This window comes from Corticium candelabrum, chromosome 16, assembly GCF_963422355.1.
Source record: "Corticium candelabrum chromosome 16, ooCorCand1.1, whole genome shotgun sequence".
NCBI lineage: Eukaryota > Metazoa > Porifera > Homoscleromorpha > Homosclerophorida > Plakinidae > Corticium > Corticium candelabrum.
Window position 1 is genome coordinate 6,058,921 of NC_085100.1, and position 24,833 is coordinate 6,083,753.

At 40.7% G+C, this 24,833-nt stretch overlaps 2 protein-coding genes across 3 annotated transcripts; both read right to left on the reverse strand.

Moving 5' to 3' along the window:
* Nucleotides 1-218: 218 nt before the first annotated feature.
* On the reverse strand, nucleotides 219-1,452 carry LOC134192035 (vacuolar protein sorting-associated protein 26C-like). Of its 2 annotated transcripts, XR_009971879.1 has the most exons (2): nucleotides 394-1,452; nucleotides 219-325 (listed from the first exon to the last, which is right to left on the reverse strand). XR_009971879.1 is itself a non-coding variant. In XM_062660705.1 (1 exon), the coding sequence occupies exon 1, from the start codon at nucleotides 1,445-1,447 to the stop codon at nucleotides 554-556; it is 894 nt and encodes a 297-aa protein (XP_062516689.1). In that variant the 5' UTR covers nucleotides 1,448-1,452; the 3' UTR covers nucleotides 390-553. The 2 variants fall into 2 exon arrangements, 1 of the variants encoding a protein (XP_062516689.1); XM_062660705.1 differs by lacking the exon at nucleotides 219-325 and having other exon boundaries at nucleotides 390-1,452.
* A 992-nt stretch (nucleotides 1,453-2,444) lies between these two features.
* On the reverse strand, nucleotides 2,445-15,741 carry LOC134191803 (katanin p60 ATPase-containing subunit A-like 2). The gene is made up of 9 exons (XM_062660426.1): nucleotides 15,700-15,741; nucleotides 15,501-15,644; nucleotides 14,196-14,259; nucleotides 14,022-14,140; nucleotides 13,866-13,957; nucleotides 13,688-13,798; nucleotides 12,128-12,287; nucleotides 11,966-12,068; nucleotides 2,445-2,802 (listed from the first exon to the last, which is right to left on the reverse strand). The coding sequence occupies exons 1-9, from the start codon at nucleotides 15,739-15,741 to the stop codon at nucleotides 2,657-2,659; spliced, it is 981 nt and encodes a 326-aa protein (XP_062516410.1). The 3' UTR covers nucleotides 2,445-2,656.
* Nucleotides 15,742-24,833: the final 9,092 nt, after the last annotated feature.

The following is a 24,833-nucleotide window of genomic DNA, read 5'->3' on the forward strand; positions in this document are numbered from 1 at the left end:
CTGCAGTCTTGAACTCAAGCTATGTTACATACTAACAATGGCGCAATCCATGAAAAAAGAAATTCGAAAAACATTTGGTTTTGCTAGAGAAAATTCAGTGCCAAAGTTAGACTAGACACAAAAATGCCAGGTGTCCCTATAATTTTGTCCAAGTCTGTATGTTATTCGGTGCGTCAGAACACACAAGCAACGTTATCACGACTAGCGTATCTTTGCGTACCCTTTCGGAGGTGGATTGGGGTTGGGGTCTAAAACCATGTCTTCTTCGTCAGAATCCTCTACATACGCATACACGTCCGACACTTGGGAACTTGCAACGTCTCCCCTACGTAATTAAGCTAGATCATTAGACGCATACACTATGAGCAACAAATGCAAACCGGAGTGACTTACTTCGCAGACATATTAGCACTTTGTACACTCAGACTACTACAACTACAGATCAAACAGAACAGAAGACTACGTATGGCTGATTGATAACAATTTGCTTAGCTAATGTACCGCCCACTAACAGTATCTAATTATACTAAATACTCCACAAATTCCGTTAGGTCTAAAAACGAGTCAGCTTAATTGGAAAATTCTCGGTGATGAGATGGTCGTCTTGCAGCACAATCACAGTGTTGACTTCAAATTCCACTTTGAAGTTGTTTGTTGCAAGAGTAGGACAGGTAAACAACCTGGGGAATATCATGTGAATAGGAATAGGAAGACCTCGACAGACATCTCCTTCTGCAATTTGTATGTTCTGTATCTCAGTGGCATCCTTAGCATAGCCCTCAGCACACCCACATGTTTCAACTCGAATTAGTTGTAGTTCAATAGATTTAATGGGTATAGCAGAATGTTCAACTATCAATTCACCTGTCAATGGCTCTGTGATAACGCAGGACGCTGAATCTAAGTGACCAGTCACCAGAAATCTAGGAACACTTTCTCTCTCCTTCACATTATCTAGAGATTCCGGAGACACACGAAATTCCACTACTTTTCTTTCCAATCCCTGAGACAGTGACGGATCTTTGTACTGAACAATAAACTCTTGCTGTTTCACTAAATCTTTCGCCAGCAATGAGCGCCGAACTTCGCATCGCACAAGATACTGAATGTTGACAAATACCCCATGGTATGTTTCATACAAAGATTTGCCTTGCTTCGGCTTTAGAGGAAACTCGAACGGAATTTCTGTCCCTCCTGGTATCTTTCCAGGCTTCACTAATTCAAGACTGCTGTCTAGCAGTTGGATTGGCTTCAACGAATTGTAAAACGCTTCGAAAAGCCCTACGCTCTTCGCACTGAGTTGGAGACTAACGGAGCCTTCCACAAATAACGTGATTCCTTGATGTTGCAAGTCGCCTTTACTAGTGATAGCAACCACTCCCTTCAACATATCGCCTTCCCGATATACCTTGTTCGCCTTCTTCAGCCTGATCTGAACAGTCGCCATTTCACACTAACATACGGGATTTTGCCCGGTAGCCAGTCTAGTCTATCTAGACTACAGCATCCCCATCAACGTCACTGCAAACCTAGGAGTTGAGACTAGCTAGAAATCTCGAAAACGGGGTAACTTTTTTCAATGTATAGAACTATGCATGGGCGGGCGAGTTTGTTTCGGCGTCTAGAGCAAAAGTGAGTTATTGGAACGTAAGATATTTTGCATATATCCGGGTCTTTAAATTCTAATCTGGGAATAAATTATGCAATCAGCCCGGGCGGATCTGTAACGGCATATTCTACTTTGAGATACTCGATCTCAGAACGGAATATCATTAAACGGGATATAACTCTGAACATAATTCTTCATGTTAATTCTGTCCGGCTGCTAATTAATTCTTGAGAAAAATGCATGTGAACGAGATATACTTATAAATTGTCCGAACGGGATACTCATGCAACAACGTAAATTTCCATAAAACGTTAAATTAATTAACTTCATGCGAATTGTGGCGCTGCTAATTCTGAGAATGAGGTCTAATTCTGAGAATGAGGTCTAATTCATACAAGGGTAAAACAATAATAAATTTAATCTGCCCATGCGGAGAACTGGATAGAGATGATGTATTGCTCAGTCAGTCTGTATACGAAAGATGTCACAGGACACCCTTACATGTCTTGTTTCGATCTCTCTTTTTTTGTATGGCAACCCAACATCTTTCTCATTTTTTCAAAATGTTCCTAAGCCTGTTTGTAACATCTCTGGACAGCAGCGTGCAAGTTGATAACAATTAATATTAATTTTGAACCCTGAAAATTTCCCTGGCTTCGCCGCTGTGAATAACTGTACGGACCATTGTGGGTAACATGTCTACAGTAACTTGGGATCTCTACTAGATAAATCTACTGTCTAGTCTAGTAGACGATAGCAATTAAACGTTTCAATCAATTTCATCTCAACTCTAGAAGCTACTCTCAAATACCCATTTGAAACAACGCTTGACGGAAGTTTATGTATTGTTAATCAATCTCATACAGGTATATTTTGCTGAAATACTTGCTACATGTACTTACAGTTGAAACAATTAACATAAAAATAAAACACTGTCTTGCACTGCAACTACAACATTTTCTTGACATCATAATATATCTTAAAAGTATTTGTACGCATGAAGGCCAGTTCTTATATAATACAGAATGCTATCAAATTGATTATTGATTAAACAGACTCATAATCACGTTGCCATTCGATGTACTTGTGCTTCAGACGTTGTGCAGATGGTTTGGTATGAACCAATGCTGCCTCTACATCCTCTTGTAAGACTGGGTCAACCTTAAGGTAATCAGTGATATCAGCATCGTCCACTGAAAGTCAAAAACAACTCATTTTATAATCAACCACCAAACAATCACACTAAATAACAACATTGACTGTAACTACCACCTACCACATGACATGCCGCCTACCAGAGCTTGCATGTACTGTACGTGGTTCAGTGTTCTAGCCAGAAATGTTTGCCAACTGGCCATGATGACTTCATAATTAATTTTGTAATTTTAATGACGTCAAAGTAGATAAAATAGTAATGCAAATTGAATGATCATAATGACTGTCAACAAGAAAGCGTAGGTAAAGCATTGAATTGCAATACTAACAGTGTTCACTGACTAAGACAATATAATTGCACCAGCAGCGACAAGGCGGCTTGAACCTATTCATTAATTAAGTCATCTAAGTTTTACAAGCGTCAGTTGTCCATACTGTTGCAAGCTGCTATCTGTTGCTAACTGAACCATGCAACAGTAGCGTAGCAAGGTTTCATACACCAGAAAGAAACAAGTATAATTATAACAGTGCCCTTTTAGAATTACTGCAAAGTCTGTTACAAACAAGCTACCTGTATATTACTTTCTGAGCTTTGAAAATACAACACCTACTTAATTAACAAAGAAATCAAACTGCTATTTCTCATTCGAAGGTTCCATATAAGCTGTCTAGCCTTTTAGTGATGGCCAAATTAGCCAAATGTAAAATATTCAAGCAAGTTTATGATTTGCCTGAAGACTCTACTTATAGTTACCCATAGGTGTGTCCAATAATTCCAATTTTTGAGCTCCATGCACAAATTTCAATTAGCTTTAACTAGATCTTGTGCAAACTGGTAGCTAGTTACAATGTTCACTGCAAAATTGAGCCTCAGCCTATTATGTTCTGATGGATTTGGAAAATTAAATAAATGCATATAACCATGCATGACTTGCCTTGGTGGGCATAAATAATTATTCTGGAATCTTTAACACATATGTCTATCTATGCTACAGGTGGCCATGTTGTTTAGCCTCTTGTAGCCTATACTTGCTCATTCTCAAATTTATAAGACAACAAACTGCTATTGAAACAACGTAGCAATATATCGTATCTAATGTTATCACCACACAAAACCTTGCATTCTTTGGCAATTTCTTGGTCTTCTCGAGCTTACATTATGAAATCGCTAGCCAGCGGTTGTACAATCACAGCTCTGAAGCCACCAAAAACGCTAGAATGATTTTTAGCCGCATGCTTGCAGAAATGAATGACGTTTTGAGTTGAGACTTTACTGTATCCTGTACGTGAGTAAATAGTTGTTCAATAAAAAATAGTCAGTTTCACCTTACTTGACATTTAGTGTTGGGGAGGTGTTGTATATAAACAAATAAACAAGTTTAAAAATTTAAAATGTAGATATATATCCAGTCCAGATTATTAAACCCACTGTCACAACATCTTGTAGATGTAATTATCTACTTCTGCTGATGAGTGTTTGAAATATTTGACATGATGGATTAGCCAGGCTCTGTCTGAGAATTGGATAGCTGTGTATAGCTCCCTGGCTTGCTGGAGAGCCTTTAACAGCATTGTGCAAAAAACAAGGATCAAGGCATCAGAACAATTGCAGTTGGTGAGACCCTAAGGAGCCTTATCAGTCGCATTTGCTGTGCTGCTGTCCATTCAAAGCTGCCTGACATCTTCCTTCCCTATCAACAAGTAGGGATAGAAGCTTCAGGGGAATTAGAGGCAGCAGTTCATTCACACCATCAGCGATGTCATCAATAGTTTTGGCAATGATCCAGAGCTGTGCTGCTTGAAGATAGACATGTCAAGCGCCTTTAACAACTGCAGGCAAGATTCTTTCCTCCATCGACTACAAAGAAAACTTCCAGAGTTATATGCTTGCGTCCCGTGGTGATACCACACCAATGGTGAGTTTCGATTTGGTAAACATCGCCTCGAATAATCAGCTGGTGCAAGGTAATCCATTAGGTCCGCTTCTGTTTTCCCTTGTTGTGATGGAGTTATTGGATGAACTGGGACACTCGCCAGGTATCAAATTACAGTTATGGTTTTTGGATGATGGGTCCTCTATTGCCAAATGGTCTACTATTTTATCTCTTCTGAAAATCAATCCATCAGTAGATCCACATTTCGGCTAAAACATGTCTAAAAGTAAAGTTTTCTAGCCATTAGGAAACCAGACATTCTCTGAATTTCCACCAGATGCTCAATGCATTGATTTGGCTAATGCTGGCACTGAGTTTCTGGGTTCTCCTGTATGTGGTTCAGAAAACTTCTTCAACCAAGCAGTTTCCAAGCGGGTTAACAAACTCCTTGACTATCAGAGCCATTTGGCAGAGTTGGAAAATCCTCAAGGTGAACTTACTTCTCTTGTTACGATCTTGCCTTTCTTTGTGTAAATTCAATAACATAATTAACAGAACCACCGGGCATCATCAAGAAGCAGTTGTGCCGATTTGATGTTAGGATGTGGTACACTCTCGAATCTATATCACTCACTCTTCCATATCTGAAGTTTCCTGGAACCAGTTAGAGTCTACACTGCCCATTTGTTTAGGTGGGTTGGGCGTTTGTGAATCAACAAGAACAGCCCCAGGTGCATTTCATGCAAGCTGTACTCGATCGTAGGCTATGCATCTGTTGGCCATGATACAGAAGCCCATAGTCATGTCACCTTCGCAGATTTGTAAGAGTCTGTGTTTTAACGGGAAAGTTGAAGCAATGCTTATCTACATCGCCATCTTACGTGACTAATCTCTGCTTGGCTACTCTACAACAGAACATGCTGAAGCCAGGAAATATGTTCATCATGGGGTCAGAGTGATGGCAGTGGGAGAAGAGGTTTACCCGCTTGTTGTTGAGACTTACGGCTTTTGGACTCCTGCAGTTTCGGACTCCTGCAAGTTTCGGACTCCTGCAAGGTTACTAGTAGATATTGTTCAGGTTTCTTTGTGGAATCTACCTTCAGATAGCAATAATATATATATATATATATATATATATATATATATATATATTTGGATTTGTCGACAGCTACACAACACCAGATTCAAAGTCATCTAGATGACATTTCTTTTTCTAACCTGCTAGATTTGGCGAGTCTCAGAGACAGAGCCCGACTGAAGACTATATCATCTCCTCATGCGGGTGCATGGTTGTGGGCAACTCCAAACCGTAACCTTGGCCTCACCATGTCACCCCATGAGTTTGTTGTAGCCTCAAGATACTGGTTGGGTCTGCCCATATTTCCTTTCCCACCAAACGGCATTAGATATTTGTGTGGTCAGCCACTTGACCCTTATGGAGATCACCTTGTTAGATGTGGTCATGGTCCACATCATCTGAATCGTCATAATGCTTTGTGTGAGACTATTTGGCAATCGCTTCTTATTGATTCAAAACAAGTTGTAAAAGAACAGAGAAGCTCCGGTGAAACCAAATACCGGCCAGGTGATGTTTTCCATCCAAATTTCTTGAATGGACGTCCTGGATACTTTGACATCACAGTAAGAAACACGTTGCAATCATTATACATCCCTCGAGTTGCTGAAACATCAGGAATAGTGGCAGAAGCGGCTGAGATGGACAAAGATGATTGTCACGATGCAAGAGTGACATATGCAAAAGGCGGTGGTGGAGACGCTCGGTTTATGGTCACCAGATAGCCTAGAAACTTTAAAATCTATATCTTCTAAAGTCTGTGCTGTGCTAGCTGTTCCTTTCTGGAAAGCTTTAAAGAACTTGCTAGAGCAACTGTCGGTAAAATTATGGTTGTATAACACTAGAATGATTTCTAGCCGCATGCTTGCGGAAGTAGATAATGTTTAAGTTGGGACTTCCCTGTATGCTATTAGTTGTTCAATAAAATTTATATATTATAAATATATATATATATATATATATATATATATATATATATATATATATATATATATATATCAGATAGCTGTTCGTGCAAGTAAGTGGTAGCCTTGCTGATCGATATATTTCCTTGAAAGCCAAGTCTTCTAGCACTGTTGTTGATGACCAGCAAACTATGACTTGTCCACAATCAAAATCTAGTCTCAACAATCAGTGGGTGGATATATGTTCATTTAGATTTGCTGTTTCTGCCCAAGTGGTGGGCTAGCATAGTAAACACACACACGCACGCACGCACGCACGCACACACACACACACACACACACACACACACACACACACACACACATGCCTCAATGGTCAGATGACATTCCATCTTCACTAGCTGTTGATTCCCAAGCAGTTCTATCAGCTTTGGAAGGTTTTCCTAGAGGAACTAGCCCAGGCTATTCTCAGCTTCATGCTCAACATCTTTTAGATGCCATAAAAGAACTTGCACACCTGATACTCAGTTGTGTCTTGACAATCTTACTCGTCTGATATCAAAGTGTTAGCTGGAAAGATTGATCCTGTCCACTCACTGCTCTCACAAAAAGACAGGAGGTTATCCAATTGCTGTAGGAAATGTTCTTCGTCCTCTGGCAAGTAGGATATGTTGTGCTTCCATCAAAGATCATCTTCCAGATGTTTTTGTGCCTTACAGCCAAGTAGGTGTTGGCCTTAAAGGTGGTTTAGAAGCAGCTATCCACTCCATGCATTCTTTCATTGATGCCACCTCTGCCAGAGAAGACTTCTGCTGTTTGAAAATAAACAAACGTACTGCTGCAACAAACTTTCTCAAAGGCATAGCAATGCCGAGTAAAGGATTTGGTAGTGCCCATAGCCACGCTCCAGTGTGTTGAGCATAAATAGCGTGTAAGACATGCATGGTTGCAGAAGGCAGCAACTATCTTTTGAGTGATGATCATAATGCAGAATTGAGGAGAACATGTAATTGCCTTTAAGTGAACAAGCTGTCAAAGCTACTGTTATGATCTGGTAACAGGATACCAAATTGTTGAGCAGTGGCCTAGAAAAAGACAAGACTGTCTGGGCACAACTGTTGTTAACTTGTAAGGATGTATGCTTCAATAGTTGTGCTGACAATCATCTGACTGCATTGCAACTTCCAATAAATGCAGCAGTCGCAGTACTGATAGCTTCCCGTAAGCCTAGCCCTCTCAGACGAATAGAGAGTGCAGCTTGTTTCCACACTGGTTCAGGAACTGAAGTTCTTACGATAGTCTTCAAGCAATGCCGCACCCATGTCAAACCGACGGAAAACAGGGAAGGTCACATCCAGTGGAGTCATTCTAAGTAAGTGATTTATCTTCTAAAGCAAAACACAAGATCGTAACAGGTGTAATTTGACTTCAGGATCTTCAAGGTCACCCAGTTTACTTTGGCAGTCTAGAACACATTAGCAATGTGTTAGAAAAAGTAGCAGTGAACAATTCATTTGATTTATAAATAGGACAGCCTAGAAATTCAGCACCTCCCTTGGTGTAACCAACACGTTGAACTTCCATTGGGAACTCAGGAATGGATTGATTTCCAGAGGGCAGAAGATTTCACACTTGCACAATTAACAAGAAGGCCAAAACTGGGTCCTTTCAAATGTATAGTATTCAAAAATGAAGCAATTTCAAGGATCCATGCAGCCTGATAGATATACACGTACCCAACAAGTTAAATTTACTAGAAATTCTTGTGCATTGGGAGCAGTACCAGAGACAGCATCTAACAAGTGTTCTGCTCGCAATCCTGAAAATCCTGGACACGAGGCCCGAGGAATGTCTTCAGAAACTCCGGAAGCACATGAGAAAGAAGCCTAGATAAAAGGTCATTCAGGGCATCAGAATCATCTGCACAGGCACAACTTTGTGAACTCAAACATTTGACAGACTTGCTGAATTGGTCTTCTTTAGCATGAAATAGACCTCGTCTAATATTTGCTTAAGACAAAGACTTTCAATGCAGACTTCAGTATAACTTCTAGCATCAGATCTGGCAGCTTTCCACAAAGATAGCAGATCTCCTGTCTGCCACTCAAGCAGGCAGGAAAGTAAATCGAGCTGACGACATACTCTTTTTCTTGCCGCCACAAGGGGTGAACACAGTACAGCTTTGGCAAAAGGAAAGACGGCATGTCCCCATAAATCCCTAGAACAAGCAGAATTGAATTCTGTAGACAACACTTTAGCAAAAAGGGAACAAAAAGATCGTGGAATGTGACAGACAGTGTGGACATTAAGAGTAGCCACCTCATCTATCAAACTGTAAAAGACAGAAGGCTTCAAATTACTACTCCGTTCATCATGGCCCAAATACCACACAATGGAAGGTCATTCATAAAACTGAATCCATAATAGCTTGAGAATTCTGACACCATGTGGCGGCGCAGCCAGTCACATAGCCAAAAAGGTTCCTTTGTACAGACTGATGCTCCTATGCTCCTCTGCATCTTGCCTTACCAGAGCCCTGTGATCGTCGCAAAGACTCCAACGCTTAGAGTAGTAAAAGCCACAAACTGAACAAATATATAACATACATTTTAAATACAAAACCGTCCCAAGGAGGGATAATTTATACACAAGCAACGAAACCTAAAACAGACAAATTTAAATACTGTATACAGCTATCAATTATTCTAGCCTGAAGTTTAAAAGACAACTGTTTGTGAAGGTTGCTATATGACTAGTTCATTAAAATGCCTGTTGTCAAGGTAGCTTTTTGGCTATTGTCTTTAACACTTCCAGGCTATGAGCAGACCAAACTCCATACAATTCAACCACCAACGGATAAAACAAACGTTTAGATCCTGACGCATTTATATTACAATGTTCATCCACTTCGGATTTGCCGTCTTCGGCAGCAGCACCTGTTTTCTCAGAGAGATGAATAATGTGAAATGGTGTGAACGAGTTCCGCACTGAGATGTCAAAATAGGTAGGTTTACCAAACAAAAGTCTGAATGGTAGATGTCAACCGGCTGGTCTATCCATGGAATTTGGTGCACATCTCTGTTCTCTGATATCACCAGAATTGTCTAAAAGCCACCAGTTCAATATAGACTCACATAGTCAATCATAATGGAGAGGACTGCAACCAGAGCATGATCAGCATATTTGTCTAGGATATTACAACATTGGCATCTGATTGAAAATGGAGGAAACGGAAAAACTGGGATGCCCAGACGTAGACGCAACACTGTCACAAATTCACAAGAAGACATAGCCAGGCCAAGACTTTGAGATGTCCTTAACAAAGCCGCTGCGTAAAGGAATGCAGCAGCAGTAAAGCGTGCCTGTTATGTATCCTAAGGAGGTTTACTCTGATGTTTGCTGGCAAAGCAGTATCTATAAAGCCTTCTGAAGTAAACAATGGGTAACATCAAGTGAAGAAGTAGTAGTAGAAGGTAAGAGGACACTTGCTAGACGTGCATGACGTTGTAATTCTCCACTACCAATTGAGACAAAACATTAGTAGAGGAACCAGGACCAGAGTCTTGGAAGCCGGATGTGCATAGTTATTGAGTTGACAAGCAGAGTATTAGCCAATTTAAGTAACGAGAAGAATTTCAATCGCCAACATATGCTGCTGAAGGAGACCAGGGAAGGAGACAAAGGCCAAGACTACCAAGACAAAGGGGAAGTGTAGCTTTCTCCCAGGCAAGATCAAATGACATGGATAAGATCTTTAAGTGTGCCATAGATTACAAAAAAGCATCAATTCTTCTTTCAATTTAAACCCTGAAACGGTTCCGATAATAAGGTTTAGCTTGGAGAATCCTAAGCAGTTTCTAAGGAGATGTAATTGCACTTGAGAGTAATTTAAATCAACCAACCACTATTGACAGTTCAAAATCTTTTCAGCTCTTTTGAGAAACACAGCTTGCAAAAGGAGTCTGGACCGTATACAAGACAGGCAAAGAAATCGGCTCCACCAAAGACAGTAACACTACGCTTCAATTTTAGGTAAAAATTCTGGAAACTCTGGTCACCAAAAAGGCAAAACACCTCGCATTTTTAAGGTTTAGATTTACTAGAAGAGCAGATAGAGCACTTCTAATAACAACATTTCCAAAAGAGAGGAAATGAAGGATATATGGTATAGCATAGCTAGCGGACAATTTGGGAGACTTGAGTTCAATTCCCACCAGGGCCACCTGACTTTTCTGACTACATGTACCTGCTTCTTCAGCCAATGTTTACCTCCAACTACTCTACATAATACACTTCACACATATATGCACCACCGTCATAAACACAATGTTTACCATCAACCTACTTCACATAAAACACTTCATGCATGTAACAACAGTTTCATACATTTGCAACAAGACTGACACTACTCTCTGTGTAACTCAGTTTTTCTTGCAATGCAAACACACCATTCTTGACCTGAAGAGTATTCAATAATGTAGAAAGACCACCTTGGTTGTTACACAACATCAATGCATGGCTGTTTTGATCACATAATGCTCAAAGTGCAGCACTATGATTTTCTTTAATAGACACATCCTCGCATGCTACCACGTACAGTGACTAGCCAAGGGTAAAAAATCCTTCTTATGTACTCTTACAGAGAAAATCTGTTTTCACATCTTTGAGCTCATACATAATTTATAACTTGCATCAATTTTACACTTGTTGTCCTATTTTTTATTAACTTGAGCTGTGCTTCAAAAATTGTGAAATGGGCAAAGGCAAAGAATAGACAAAGGAAAACAACATTGATTAAAATGACTGCCATGCTTACACAACAAATGAGTCAAAAATTAAAGCTGATACTAGAGATTGTTGAGTCTTCGTGTGGCACGCATAAAAACAATGAGATGTCACTAAGTGTCATGGGACAGCATGTGATGGAGTCGGCCCTCTCATTACTATGAAGTGAACTAAAAACAAATATTGTCAAATTCTTTTGAAAACATCTGCTGTGTGTTGCTGAGAGAAATCACCAAAAAATCTCCTAACACATCGATGCACTTCTTCATAGAGCCAAGTTTTGGCAGCAACAAACCAGCCTCTTGACTTGCCAGCACAAAGTGCTGTTTTAAACCAACCAAGAGCAATGGAGCATGTCAATGAGCATTGTAAATACTCATGGACTCAATGCCCAAAAATTACAGCAGCAGTGATTAGAAGACTCAGATGCCAACTAGTAGGTACATCTATAATGCAAGCAGTTGACAGAATTAAGGGTAAGTTTGATCAGCAGGTAGAGGTTTCTGGTTATATAGTACACTTTTGGTCAGCCACAGTATATTGATGATGCACACATTCTCACCTGATTGGAGGCCTTCAAGTCGATCAAACACTTTCCTAAGAGGACGCATTGCAGCCTCTTTACATAACAAGTGTATGTCTGAACCAGAGTAACCTTCAGTTGCCTAAGAACAGCCCATTATGTTATATAGCAAGTACTACAGAATATAAATCAGACGTTCACCTTAGCAAGAATATCATATTGAAGTTTTGTGTGCATTTCCAATGCTCCTGGCAATTTTGGTGGTAGATGATGTTGAAACATTGCTTGGCGAACTTCACAGGTAGGAAGATCAACCAATATTCGCTTCTCAAGTCGACGAAGCATTGCGTGATCTAATTCCCTAAAATATTTTTATCAACCAACGGCTCTAATATCATGTCTCAAAAACAAAAAACACAGTTGTGCACATGCATGCACGTGTACACACACATGCATGCACACAAACGGAAGTACACACATGAACACACACACACACACACACACACACACACACACACACACACACACACACACACACACACGGAAGTACACACACATGCACGTGCACACACACACACACACACACACACACACACGGAAGTACACACACATGCACGTACACACACACACACACACACACACACACACACACACACACACACACACACACACACACACACACACACACACCTAAAACCTAACCTAAATGTCAGGAGTTGCCTCTCAGAGGTCACGCCCCAGTTGTTCAGCTGGGCCCTGTGCGCTACTCAGAGAACTCTGGGCATGCGCTAGCAAACTCCTGGAGCTGAGCTAGGCACTTGCAGGAGCACTGACTTGTGAAGCCAGCAGTGGTGTGAGCACCTGAAGTCTCACCAGGACCTCAGTGGCTGGTGTTATGTTGTGGCCACTTAGGTCTCCAATCTATGACCAGGTAATCATTTATACTCCTGAGTTAAGAGAACCAAATGTGTGTTAGTTTCTTGCTTAAGAAAATTATGCCATAGCTCGCCATCACTGTGACTTAAACTCGTGGCCCTTCAAGGTCCCGGATGTAAACACTCTATATGATGACTCACACACACACACCAGGGTTGTAGACACACACACACACCAGGGCTCTAGCCAGGCATGCTAAGGCGTAGCAGCCCGCTTCGCTTTCAGACCTGCCCGCTACGCCTCAACATACCCGCTACGCATTCAGAGATGACCGCTACGCGTTCAGAGATAACCACTACGCCTCCAACATACTGACTATAGGCATAGATAGTGTCTCTGTTCATACTAGTGGAATATTTATCAACAGTGATAATGAGGCAGAAGGTGAAGACTTGTCAATCATGAGTCTCTAATTGCATACCCATTGTGTTGTAATTGGATTTGTTGCCTAGTAATAGTAATGAGAAACGATTAGGAATGTAATCCATACCCTCCTATCAGTCTGCCTCGATGTGATTTCAATCATTTGTAGAGGCTGACTTTCAGTCAGTACATCAAAAGCAAAAAAATTTATAAAAGGTATCCTTTACTGCTCCCCAAAACCAGCAGAAATTTTATATCAGAAATTGCACAGACAACACGTACATGCCACGCCTATATGCCAGACTCACCACGCCCATACCAATACACCTTCCAAAAATCCTGGCTAGAACCCTGCATGTGCACACGCGTGCACACACACACACAAGCAAGCAAACAAACACAACACTCAAAAAGAAAACTATTTAAAGAGACACATCTGATGCCACAGTTATGACCCTGTACCAAGGCAAATTAGAAGCAGCAAGAAGAAAAACCATTTCTGAACTCTTTGCAAGCCCATCCATCTGTACCAGCAGCTCCGTCTTCATTCTCCTGCTTCCTTCATGTTCACCACTAAATCCAAAAACCACAGCAGTAAACTAAAAACTGAAAAGAATAAGTGGTGCAAATGGGTATTTACCTTCCACTGAAACCTCTCTGAGACATAATTGACTCTAGTTCATCTATAAAAATTGTTGATGGAGCATGGAAACGTGCAAGTTCAAATAGCACCTGAAAATATATGTTTATGTCTAGAAGCACACACAATGCACTAAAACGTTAAATCATCTCCTACTCTCACAAGCTTTTCCGAATCTCCTCGCCATTTACTCACAATAGTTGATGCTGAGATGTTGAAAAATGTCGTATTACATTCTGTTGCCACCGCTTTTGCGAGTAATGTCTTGCCAGTTCCTGCAACCACAACATAAATGTACAAATCAGGGTATTCTTTTATCACCAATCCAACCTGGTGGACCATATAGTAATAAGCCTTTCCACGGTGACAATATTCCAGTAAATAGTTGAGGATACTACAAAACCAAAACAACAATAGTACAATTATTGTTAAATTAATTAATCAAATGTTGAAGTGCTAGATTGAGTTATTTCTTGATTATAACAACAGAAAACCATTAAATCTAATTGAGACATATAAATAATAGACTCAAGCCAGTCTTTTCACTACCCCTGCCATTTCTGGACGTCTGTTCAAGTCAGAAAAAAAGAGACTGGTACTAGCTTGTTCTCTTCCGATCCCTAAACTACTTGAACAAAAGTCTATTTGAACTACTTACAGATGGCTTCGTAATTGATGTAGCTCTAGTTGCTTCATTTCAACTAATACCGGTTTTACACTAGACAATTTGACTCACGCCAAACTGGCCCGTGCTAATTTGGCCCAGTGTAAACAATGTTGGCTTGAGCTAAGTGCACTTAGTCCGTGCTAAATTAGTCCGAGCTAAACCATAAGGCCAGGATCAAGCTAAACCTAACCACGTGTTACATATCTTTGTGTTACTAGGCAACAATACATATTGTATATTTCCCTCTGCGTATTCCCGTATTTCTCGTTCCATATTTGCAACCTTGAATACTTTGATTAACATGTCAAAGAATCTTTTAGAAAGGTTTTGCACCAGAATCGACAAAATAAGATTAGAAGTAAAACAGTAACGTCTTCTTCATGTGCTTGCACAAAGCATGCCAAACGCACCACCACGCCCAGTTACCCCAGATAGTCTAAACACCCCACCAATCATGCCAAATTGCCAGTTTGGTTCGAGTCAAATCGTCTAGTGTAAAGCCAGTATAAGCATATAGTTTGCTGGGTCATACTTTCTAATGAAGAAAGTTGTTGGTGAATTGACAGCAGTTGATGTTGTAGTGCCATGACCTTGGCTCGAACCACAGTTCAAGTTGATGCAGCTGTTGTTTGAGAAGAGTTTGCTCTCTTTGTGCTTCTGGACAAGATTTGCACACACACTTGACGATTAAAAAGCTGAATGTTGTTCCTTAATCCTAGCAGTTACATCTTAAAGTTGTTATTCTAGCTAGGCTCAGCTGGCATTGTCTTTCGCTTTACAGCTGTACATTTTGCTAATGCACCTTGTACAAGAGTCCTTAAATTGTGAGGCATCTTGCCCTTTGAGAAGTGTCATTTCAGTTTTTGTCATCTGCGCATAGCTTCCACCTCAGACCAAAGTAGTCGTTTGCGCTCTTCCCTTGATAATTGGTCATCTTTCTTCATACATCAGGTCCAAAAATCCTTGACTATCTTACCAATGTCAGCTTTAAAAATAGCAAGCTTCAGGTGAGATTGTAGCATTGTGTTAAGGGCAGCTCGGACGTAAGTTGTCAGCATGCCATCAGACTTTCTGTTGATCTTATAATGGTCTCTAAACCTGAATACTTCTGACTAAACATTAAACAGGGGATTACCATTCAAGCATGAAAGCTAAATTGACATGTACACTGCCAAGAGAATCTTTGGGATCTTCACTCCAGAAGGTCATAGCCTTATAAAAATCCAGTAGACATACATATATACAGTATATATATTATCACCTTTTATTATTACAAACATGAACATTCCCATCCCAACATCCCCAATAACTTAAGTATGCATGTCCCAAGTACATACATCCACTATCTCTAAATTTAAACGTTGTAAAACAAATCTAGCATTATATGACCATAATTTGACAGGCAATTGTTGTAATAAGTTGTTTAAAGACTATGAAAATGTCATGTAACTCATTGCAGAATTCGCAATGCTATAAAGTGTAGAATCTTGAGACTGTATGGTGTCCAGAGAACGACAGTTTCCATAGCAAGTGGATAAAAGATACCACCAGCTGCTGTAACTCTTATCAGCACGATGAAAGTCTTGCAAGCTTCCGCAGCTTCTGCAGTAGCTCCTGCGTTACTGGCAGCTTTAATAATGAATGAAGGCTGCAGGTTGTTGGCTACTGTAACATCAAAGAAGCCGGGGTGACCCAGAAGAAAATCAGGATAAAATGTATTACCAGGACGACTGTTGCCATATCCAGAATAGCATTGTTCCCTTTTCATATGTTTGTTGTCCGTTAGAAGAGCGTCGTAAATCACTTCGCAAAGAGCATCGCGGCGCTTGATATATATATATATATATATATATATATATATATATATATATATATATATATATATATATATATATATGTATATGACCACAGTTATAGCAATACCACAAACAGTCCTTTGGTGTACAGGTTCTCCTTTGGTGTACAGGTTCTCCTTTATCTTGCATGTCGCCGTTATTAAACATTTCTATTAGATATCTTACACTGAAGCCTATAGTCCTAACACCATTGGCAAAATGAACATCCAGTGCAAACATTGCAAAGCACTGACATGGAAGAAGGAACCAACAGGCATCTGCTCCAATGGTGGAAAACTTTTGTTACCCGCCATACCCAAACTGCCTACCACATTGGTCAATCAACTTCTGGGACAATTGGTTGAAGCACAGAATTTCCTCTCAAACACGTGAGCCCATAACTCAGCTTTTCAGATGACATCCTTTGGATGCAATAAAATTAAAGCTCACACCGGTTGGAATCTCTGTTTCAAAGTTCAGGGACAAATTTGCCATTCTATCGGAAGTCTTGCTCCTCCAGAAAATTTTACTGCTAAATTTGCTCAAATTTCCTTCGTCGATGACAATAAAGTCCAATCTTCTCTACGTCAAACAGTCATACAATTAAGGCATATATGATCAGACATTGTCAACCAACTACAACACATGCTTCATCAGTCCAACTCTTAAGCATGAAGGCTGGAAATGGCCGTAGACATTTCGTCACGTCACACTCAGGAATATGAAGTCATCGTTGATGCCGATAAGCGACCATCCGGTGAGCACGAAAGAAGATTCAATGCGCCATTATGCAACAAAGTTGGCGTTCTAATGCTTGGTGAAGAACACGGGAAAAGAGACATAGTTCTTCGCCCCAATGATGAAAGCCTGAAAAGTGTCGACGAAACCCATCACAGTTACAACTCTCTGCAATATTCAATTACTTAGAACATCTCACTGTAATGTACCAAAATTCTAGACAAGACACTTTTGTGGTAATTACTCACAATTGAATGCACCGGGCGAAGCCGAGCAATGTAGCTAGTATATACATAAAGGTTAGCTGCAATATAAGCAGGGCTTATCCTGTCGAATAAGCAGTCAAGGACCAACAACGGTGATGCTAGCAGAGTGTGCATAGGGCTGGCTCCCCAGTCCTGATTAAAAGCTCACAATGCTCAATGATGGCATTGTGACATGGCGAGTGCAGGGCGTCATTCATTATGTCTTTGCCAATATAGCTTGGCTGTAGGAAAAGTACAGTTCAATGACATTGAAAGCCAATCTACCTCGGTTTCGTAAGGTCTGAAACCTAGGTTACTTCAAAGTCTGTTGTGGTTGGTAGGTGACTGAATTTCTTTAGATTCAGCTGCAGATCAGGCACTTCAGCAGGCTATAAATAGTGACATACTTTACTGGCAGTTGCACAGTCCTCTATAGGCGCTTCTGGCAAGTCACTGCATCTTGTGCTATCTGCTTGTTGCCTTTATTGGTCCCAGTAAACATATAGTATACCAGAACGAGAGAGTAGCTCTGGGTAATGCACCCCTGAGCCACTTAAATATATTCCTGGTGCAGGTCTCTGTTGCGTTGTCTCTGTGCCTGTCTTACTGATTTGTTCTATTTTCTTTTGAAAGTCTCACGGTGATAGAGGAGTGGTGACAGTGGCAGCTGTAGGATGGCATTGGGAGTCACTAGCCACGAATCTGCACTTGAGCAGTAGCAGTAAGATGGTCATTTGTGAGCTAAACCGGGGGCAAAGCTCACACTCGATCCTGCTGGTATGACTGGGCAGCACTATTAGTAGGAGCACTGCCCACCCTAATGGGGAAAGGCCTAGAAAAAGTGGCTTGAAGAAAGCCATAACTCTTCATCTCCTACCAGCTTGCTGTGACTGGTTGGACATCCAGTTCTGCAGTCGAAAGAAAATGATGCATAATCTCACTGTTGCTTATTGAAATGTTTACACACTTCTTGACTTGCAACAGAATATGGAACGCAAAACAGCTATCTATATATAATTCGGGCGAGAGATCTTCATCAATATGACATAGATGTTATTGCTCTCAGTGATGCTCATCTTCCTAATGAAGGCAGACTTGAGGAAACTGGTGTCAATTATACTTTCTTCTGGCAAGAACAACCTGGACATGAGCCTCGTTAGTCGAGTGTTGGTTTTGCCATCAAGTCGTCCCTACTGTTTTAAGCTAGCTACTTGATACCAATCTTACTGGACATTAAATGGTTTTGTATCTTTAATGACTCTGCCCTTCCATCATAATTTGACGGCGTATAGCTGTCTCACCACTTGAAGCTAACCAAACAGGACATGATTTGAGCAGTATACCCTTTGCCATTCAATTGGTGTGCTCAAGCCATCTGACACATTTAAGCATTAAGTCTAAGTCCTTTTCTGTCCACCTCCTTAATCCAAGTTTATCACTTAACTGTAAAAACGTGTAATCCCAAAATTGCTAATAATCGTTGATGATGGAAAGTCACTAAATTTTGCAATGATTTCACAAATTTAAAAACAAACTGATCATGAGTTTCTGTACAGCAGCTGCAAAATTAACAAGCTATTAGAGTGCCCATTCCATAGAAAAACAAGCTCCTTTATGACTTGTGACGACAGCAAATTATGAAACTTGTCGGTCTTTCTTCTCATGTTTTCTCTAGCTTTGTCCATGAGACTATGACTCGTTCCAGTCATTGGGGAGTTTCTGTGGTCTGGTGAACGGTACGTTGACGATGACATTCAGTGCTTTCCTGGTGGTCATTCATATCCGCTAGGCGTGCTGTCCCGAGTTTGCGATCACAGTAATGCCTGCAATCTATATTGAATTGGCTAGTCAATGATCGCCGCGTGAACTACACAGAACATGTACCCTGCTGGGCTCAATGCCGGGTTGGTGGGCACTCAGATGAGAGTAAAGACCCTACTTGACCATCTTGGAGGGCCATAACAATACATCATAAGAGGGTGATGATGACATAATGAAAATTGTAATGTATTTCAATATGTTATACTACGTACATATAACAACTTTATCAACAACTAGATGCTATAATCCAACCAAAATAAAATGTCAGTCATTTGCTACATTGTTTTTTAGCCGAGACAAGCCGAGACTGCAGCAAGAGAAATATTGATGTCTGGCAAGAATGACTTTGGTTTTGATCGACATCCTTGCAGGCACATGGTTGATGACCGGATCAAAGAAAAGGCTAGTCTGCATCGTACCCAACATAAAATCGTGCTGTATGTAGACTCCTTTTTCTGTAGGCATTGAAGCCAGTTTTTACATAAATGTCGATGCGATTTTGCTGGTTCCGCCAGTACACAAAGAATGATGGGAGTGAAGGATCCGTGTTTCACTTGAAGGACTCTTGTTCATATTGCCGTCACTCTTCTAGTTCATGTCTGCGAAACAGCGAGTCGATCGACGATGAAGTGTAAAAACGACAATTAGGATTAAAGACTCAGATGTCAAAAACGTCTTTTCTACGCAACCTCCCCACACTCTGCGCACTAAAATATCCAGGCGAGATTCTTGTTCAGTATTTGCAGAGCGACCTGGTAGTGACTCTCCATCTAAGGGTTGAAGTCTAGGTTCTATTTCTACGTCAGAGCAGACCTCCTTAAGCATTTGGCAAAAAATCATGAACCTCAATGTGATGTAGCGAAGGAAATCCTTCTGTCAGACAAGCTAAGGCGTGCATTGTCGTAAATGGTGCTAGACAGACGCAAATGTCTGACAAATGTTTTGGACATCAGCCATACCTCAACTGTACTGCATCACAAAAAGCTACTTGGTGGAGATAGAATCCATGCTCCTCCAGTGGTAGGATGGTCAACCAATTAGAAGCTCCCTTCTCTCTTGCCAAATCTACAGCTCTTTCCAACTGTGTTGACAGTTGTGGAATCACCAACGTATACGTGTTTCTAGCACTTTCATGTTTTGTAGTTTGATGACTTTAACTGGCTTTGAATGTTGGAGACATCATTCACACCTCTGCATTGTTGTAAGGTTGCTGCAATAAGAGGAGTTGTGACCGATCTAGACATATCAATTTCGTACACTGTATAGCTGGATCACGTAACCCCAGGCCACCAGAGCAACAAGGCAAGAAAAGCAATGGTATCTCCAGGTTGATTTTGGTCAGTGAGCACAAAAAATGAGCTTGGTCTTGATGACATATTCTAACGGTGCCAGATCTGCTGTAGTAGTTGTTGTTGAGTAAGTCCACTTGTCTTGCAAGCCATGTATTAAAACATAATACGCCGTATGAGGTTGGGACTTAGCAATGTAAGCTAAATGGCTAAATGTTCTATTTCTGCTATCCAGTTTGTCACTTTGCCCTCTTCAAAGGAATTGCAATCTTCTAGATCAACCAGAGGTGCTCCTAAATAGTTTCTTCCTGATTTGGTAACATTAAGTTGGCTATGAGCAAATATCTTCTTGGCTTCTTCCCAGTGTTCTGCTTTAATTCTGAGACAAACTGCTGACAAGCTGCACTGTATGGTACATAAAATAAGTTCTTTCGCCAGTAAACTACTTCTTGATAGGCTAGTTCAATTTGTTGCTTGAATAACTCACCAGGCAAGTCTCCCCACGAAAAGGTCAGGTTAGTGTTGTTAGAATTTCTGTTGCAGTCATCATTGGCATTCAAAATGGTTGTTGCTGTGGAAACATTTATGCTTGCCGTCACACCTCTAGACATTACATGTTGCTCAGCTGTTGCAGTCTGAGAGGCAGAGTTAGAAAAAGCACAGCCGTTACAGCGGCAAAAGATAATAGAGTATTGACTCCTGCTTTATTGTTTATTAGTGAATCCACGAGCGTTGGTAATCGAGAAATAGCTTGCTCTCCTCGAGGAATGATTAGAAGCAGTAGCAGACATCTCTATAGTGGAACCTGACACCGATGCAAAAGTAGACACCGATGCAAAAGTAGACACTGATGCAAGAGCAGACACCTCTTTAGTGGAATCTCACACAAGTCGCAGTTTATCCATTAGTACATTGTGTGATGAATACAATGAGAGGAGCCCTTCCAGTTTGAACAACTACCATGAACTATAGAATTGCAAGTAGTACACGATTCACCTCGTTTTGCACAGCTGCACCAGACCCATCGTTCCGGGCCATTACAAAGACAGCATTTGTTCATAAGTAGAATGCCAATAAAAACATTGAAAATTTGAAAAAATAAAAAGTAAAATGACACAAAATGGGAGACAAAATCTGAACAAACCACTTGTGTAAAGTCCCGTTATAATAATAATAGCCGCCGTGGCTTAGTGGTTAGCGACAATGGCTACCACTCCATGGTTTGGGGGTTCAAACCCCAGTGACGACAATAAATTATTAAACTTGTCTGTCTTTCTTTCTCGTGTTTCTCTAGCTTTATCCATGAGACTATGACTCGTTTCAGTCGTTGAGGAGTTTCTGTGGTCTGGCGAACGATCCGTTGACGATTACATTCAGTGCTTTCCTGGTGGTCATTGATATTCACTAGGCATGCTGTATCGAGTTCGGGGTCACCGTAATGCCTGCAATCTATATTGAATTGGCTAGTCATTGATCGCCGTGTGGACTACACAGAAACATGTACCTGCTGGATTCACCTGCCGGGTTGGTGGGCACCTAGATGGGGGTAAAGACCCCACTTGCCCATCATGGAGGGACAGAACGACACAATAATACTAATAAACAGTGCTTCTTAGATCCAGTCGGATCCTGCGTAAAGTCATGTCTTCTCTTTAGACAGTCTTGATGGTTAAGTGCCTCTGAAGCAGGGGCTTCATCCGGTGCTTACAAGAGACACTATGAAACAGACTGATCTGGTTGAGCACAACATAATATTCCTTTTGCACCTAATTAAGGTACAGTTCACAATCGAGGGCAGATATAAACTACACATTAACAAACTACATACACACCACTATAATCTATCCACTACATTACACAAAAAGGAAAAGAAAGACTACAAACAAAAAGATGGAAACAAGTACCTATCACAACTATGCATAACCATCTCTATGTATTATATACTTTACACCGAATATATATGTTGAGTAGAACCGCATCATCAAGTTAACTTCTTCCACAGACTTCTATAATTGAGATGACTTTGTAGTAGCCAAGGTGACCTCCACAACCAAGCGGTATTTGCTGTGCACACAGCTCTATACAGTAGTTGCTGCTTCATCATCAGCTTGCTAGCCTCGTCAAACCAATCACCAACTGTACATTGCGCAAACTCAGTATATCCTATTCCCAGCCCCTTCCTAATCACCCATCTCCACGTAGAATCCACTAACTTGCAAACTTTTCTGGTTTTTAAGTTCCACAAATGGCTGGCATACCTAAGAATGGGTAGTAGCTGTCTCACCATCACCTGTCTCCAGATTTCTTCCGCTCTACTCAACATTCCTATTCTTACTATAACTGCACTTGCAGCACCGTAGAATTACTAATATGCGCATTGACAGATGCAGTAACATCCCCTGTCTTTACTAAGCAGACACCCAAATGTATGAATTGGTGAGTCACAGGTACATTAACACAAATGCAGATGATGGTCAGCAGTAATCAATTTTTGGCTAATCATTGAGATGGAACACTTCTAAACACTGAATTTCATAGCATTCTCCTCTGCAAACTGATCACATACATCCAACATAGCCTATATTCCATCCACAGTAAGCGATAAAAGCATGATATCGTCAGAATAAGCCAACCCACCAACATACCTACTTCCAACTTTTGCTCCTCTACCAGTGTCCTTCAATTTACACAATAAATCATCCAAACAATATTAAACAATATTAAACAGAAAAAGGTGACAGAACACTCTCTGTCGAACTCAATTTCTTACGACAATACTCTCAGATAATTAACCACCCCATTTAACTTTCAGTGTCTGATCCGTATACCAACTGTCAATTAACTTCACCGCAGCCACAGGAAAACCTCGCTTGATCAACTTACAGAAGATACCATAGTGTAATACTCAATCGTAAGCTGTGGATAGATCTAATGCACAAGCTAACATATATTTGTTGCCATTAAACAGATAATATCTTCTTGAACAACATGAGAACTTTTGAGCAACCATTACCTTTCTTAAGCCCAAATTAATATTCGCTTGACCGCAATCCTCCCATTGTAATAAATTAGTCTCTCAAAAAAGCTTAGAGACAACCAATGCAACAGTGATATCTCAGTAATTATAGGGATCAGCAATGTCTTTGTTCTTGTACCCTTCATAACAGGAACCACAAAAGACTCCTTAAATTCCTTCGGAAAGAAAGAAATTCTTAGCCTTGGTTAGAACAAGGTACTTAAATGAAGATTCAAAGCACCACCAGCAAATCTAATATGTTCAGCAGATACGCCATCAATCCCTACAGATTTCTTTAAAGGGCAACTGCAATGCAAAAATGATAAATTCTTTTATGTTGGAAATCGATAGCTCTAGTTGCATACATGACAGGAAAAATAGTTCTAGATTTTTAAGTTAAGTCTTCACTAAGAAATAGCAAGTCAAAGTTGCTTCCGGTTCTTCAAGTTCCGGTAACGAGCGTGGTGTAGTGTACATGTCACAAAGGGGAGATGTGTGTGTGTCTGTATAGTCAGCGGCCTGAAAAATGACTACATCTTCATACCCAAGGCAACGACGCTAGGGTGGAGGCAATGGCAGAAACAGTTATTCTTCTGAAGAGCCCTCTGGAGGTTTTATGTGATGATAACGTTCCGTCATCACATGAACCGCAGGATGAAAAAGATCTGCTGGGAGCCATTATAGTGATTAGACCACACAGGTTCGAGCTCAGCGACAGTGTCTCTCTGAAGCTTTGAGATCGCTTGCAGCCTTGAAAGCGGACGAGAAAGAGGACAGGCTACCCAATAGCCTGTCACCATCGCAAGTACAACTAGAAGTAGCAAGCGTAATCGATGCACATCCGGGTAAGTAAACAACCATCACAGGTGCAACTGCGGTCATTGTGAGAGGACGAATACGTACTCGTGTAAAGTGCGTGTGCTGTCAAAACGTATTTGAGGTTGTCTCAAATAATGACGCGATAATAATGTCGAATAGCGACAATAGTGGCACAGTGTACTGGTGAGTTCATGCAAAACTCTAGCTATTGCTGTGAGAAAGAGAACAGATGAGTTGAAGTTTGTATGCTGAATTCACGTTGACACAATGGTTGACTTTACTGTACAGTATACTGTAATGCATACGACTGCATTCACTATACACATGACGATCAAGCACCTAGATGCAAGTCTAGATATAGTCATCAAGAGTCTGACCTCTCCTAGCAATTTGCAGTACTTTTAGTCCTGCACAAGAGTCTTCCTTAACCTCATTTTTCCCGCTTCTCAAATGCGGCTCTCCTGTTCTTCACGAAGGTTCCAGAGTGCTACAACCTTGAAGTGTGGAGGCAGGTGGAAAATGGTGGCCTCAATTTCGC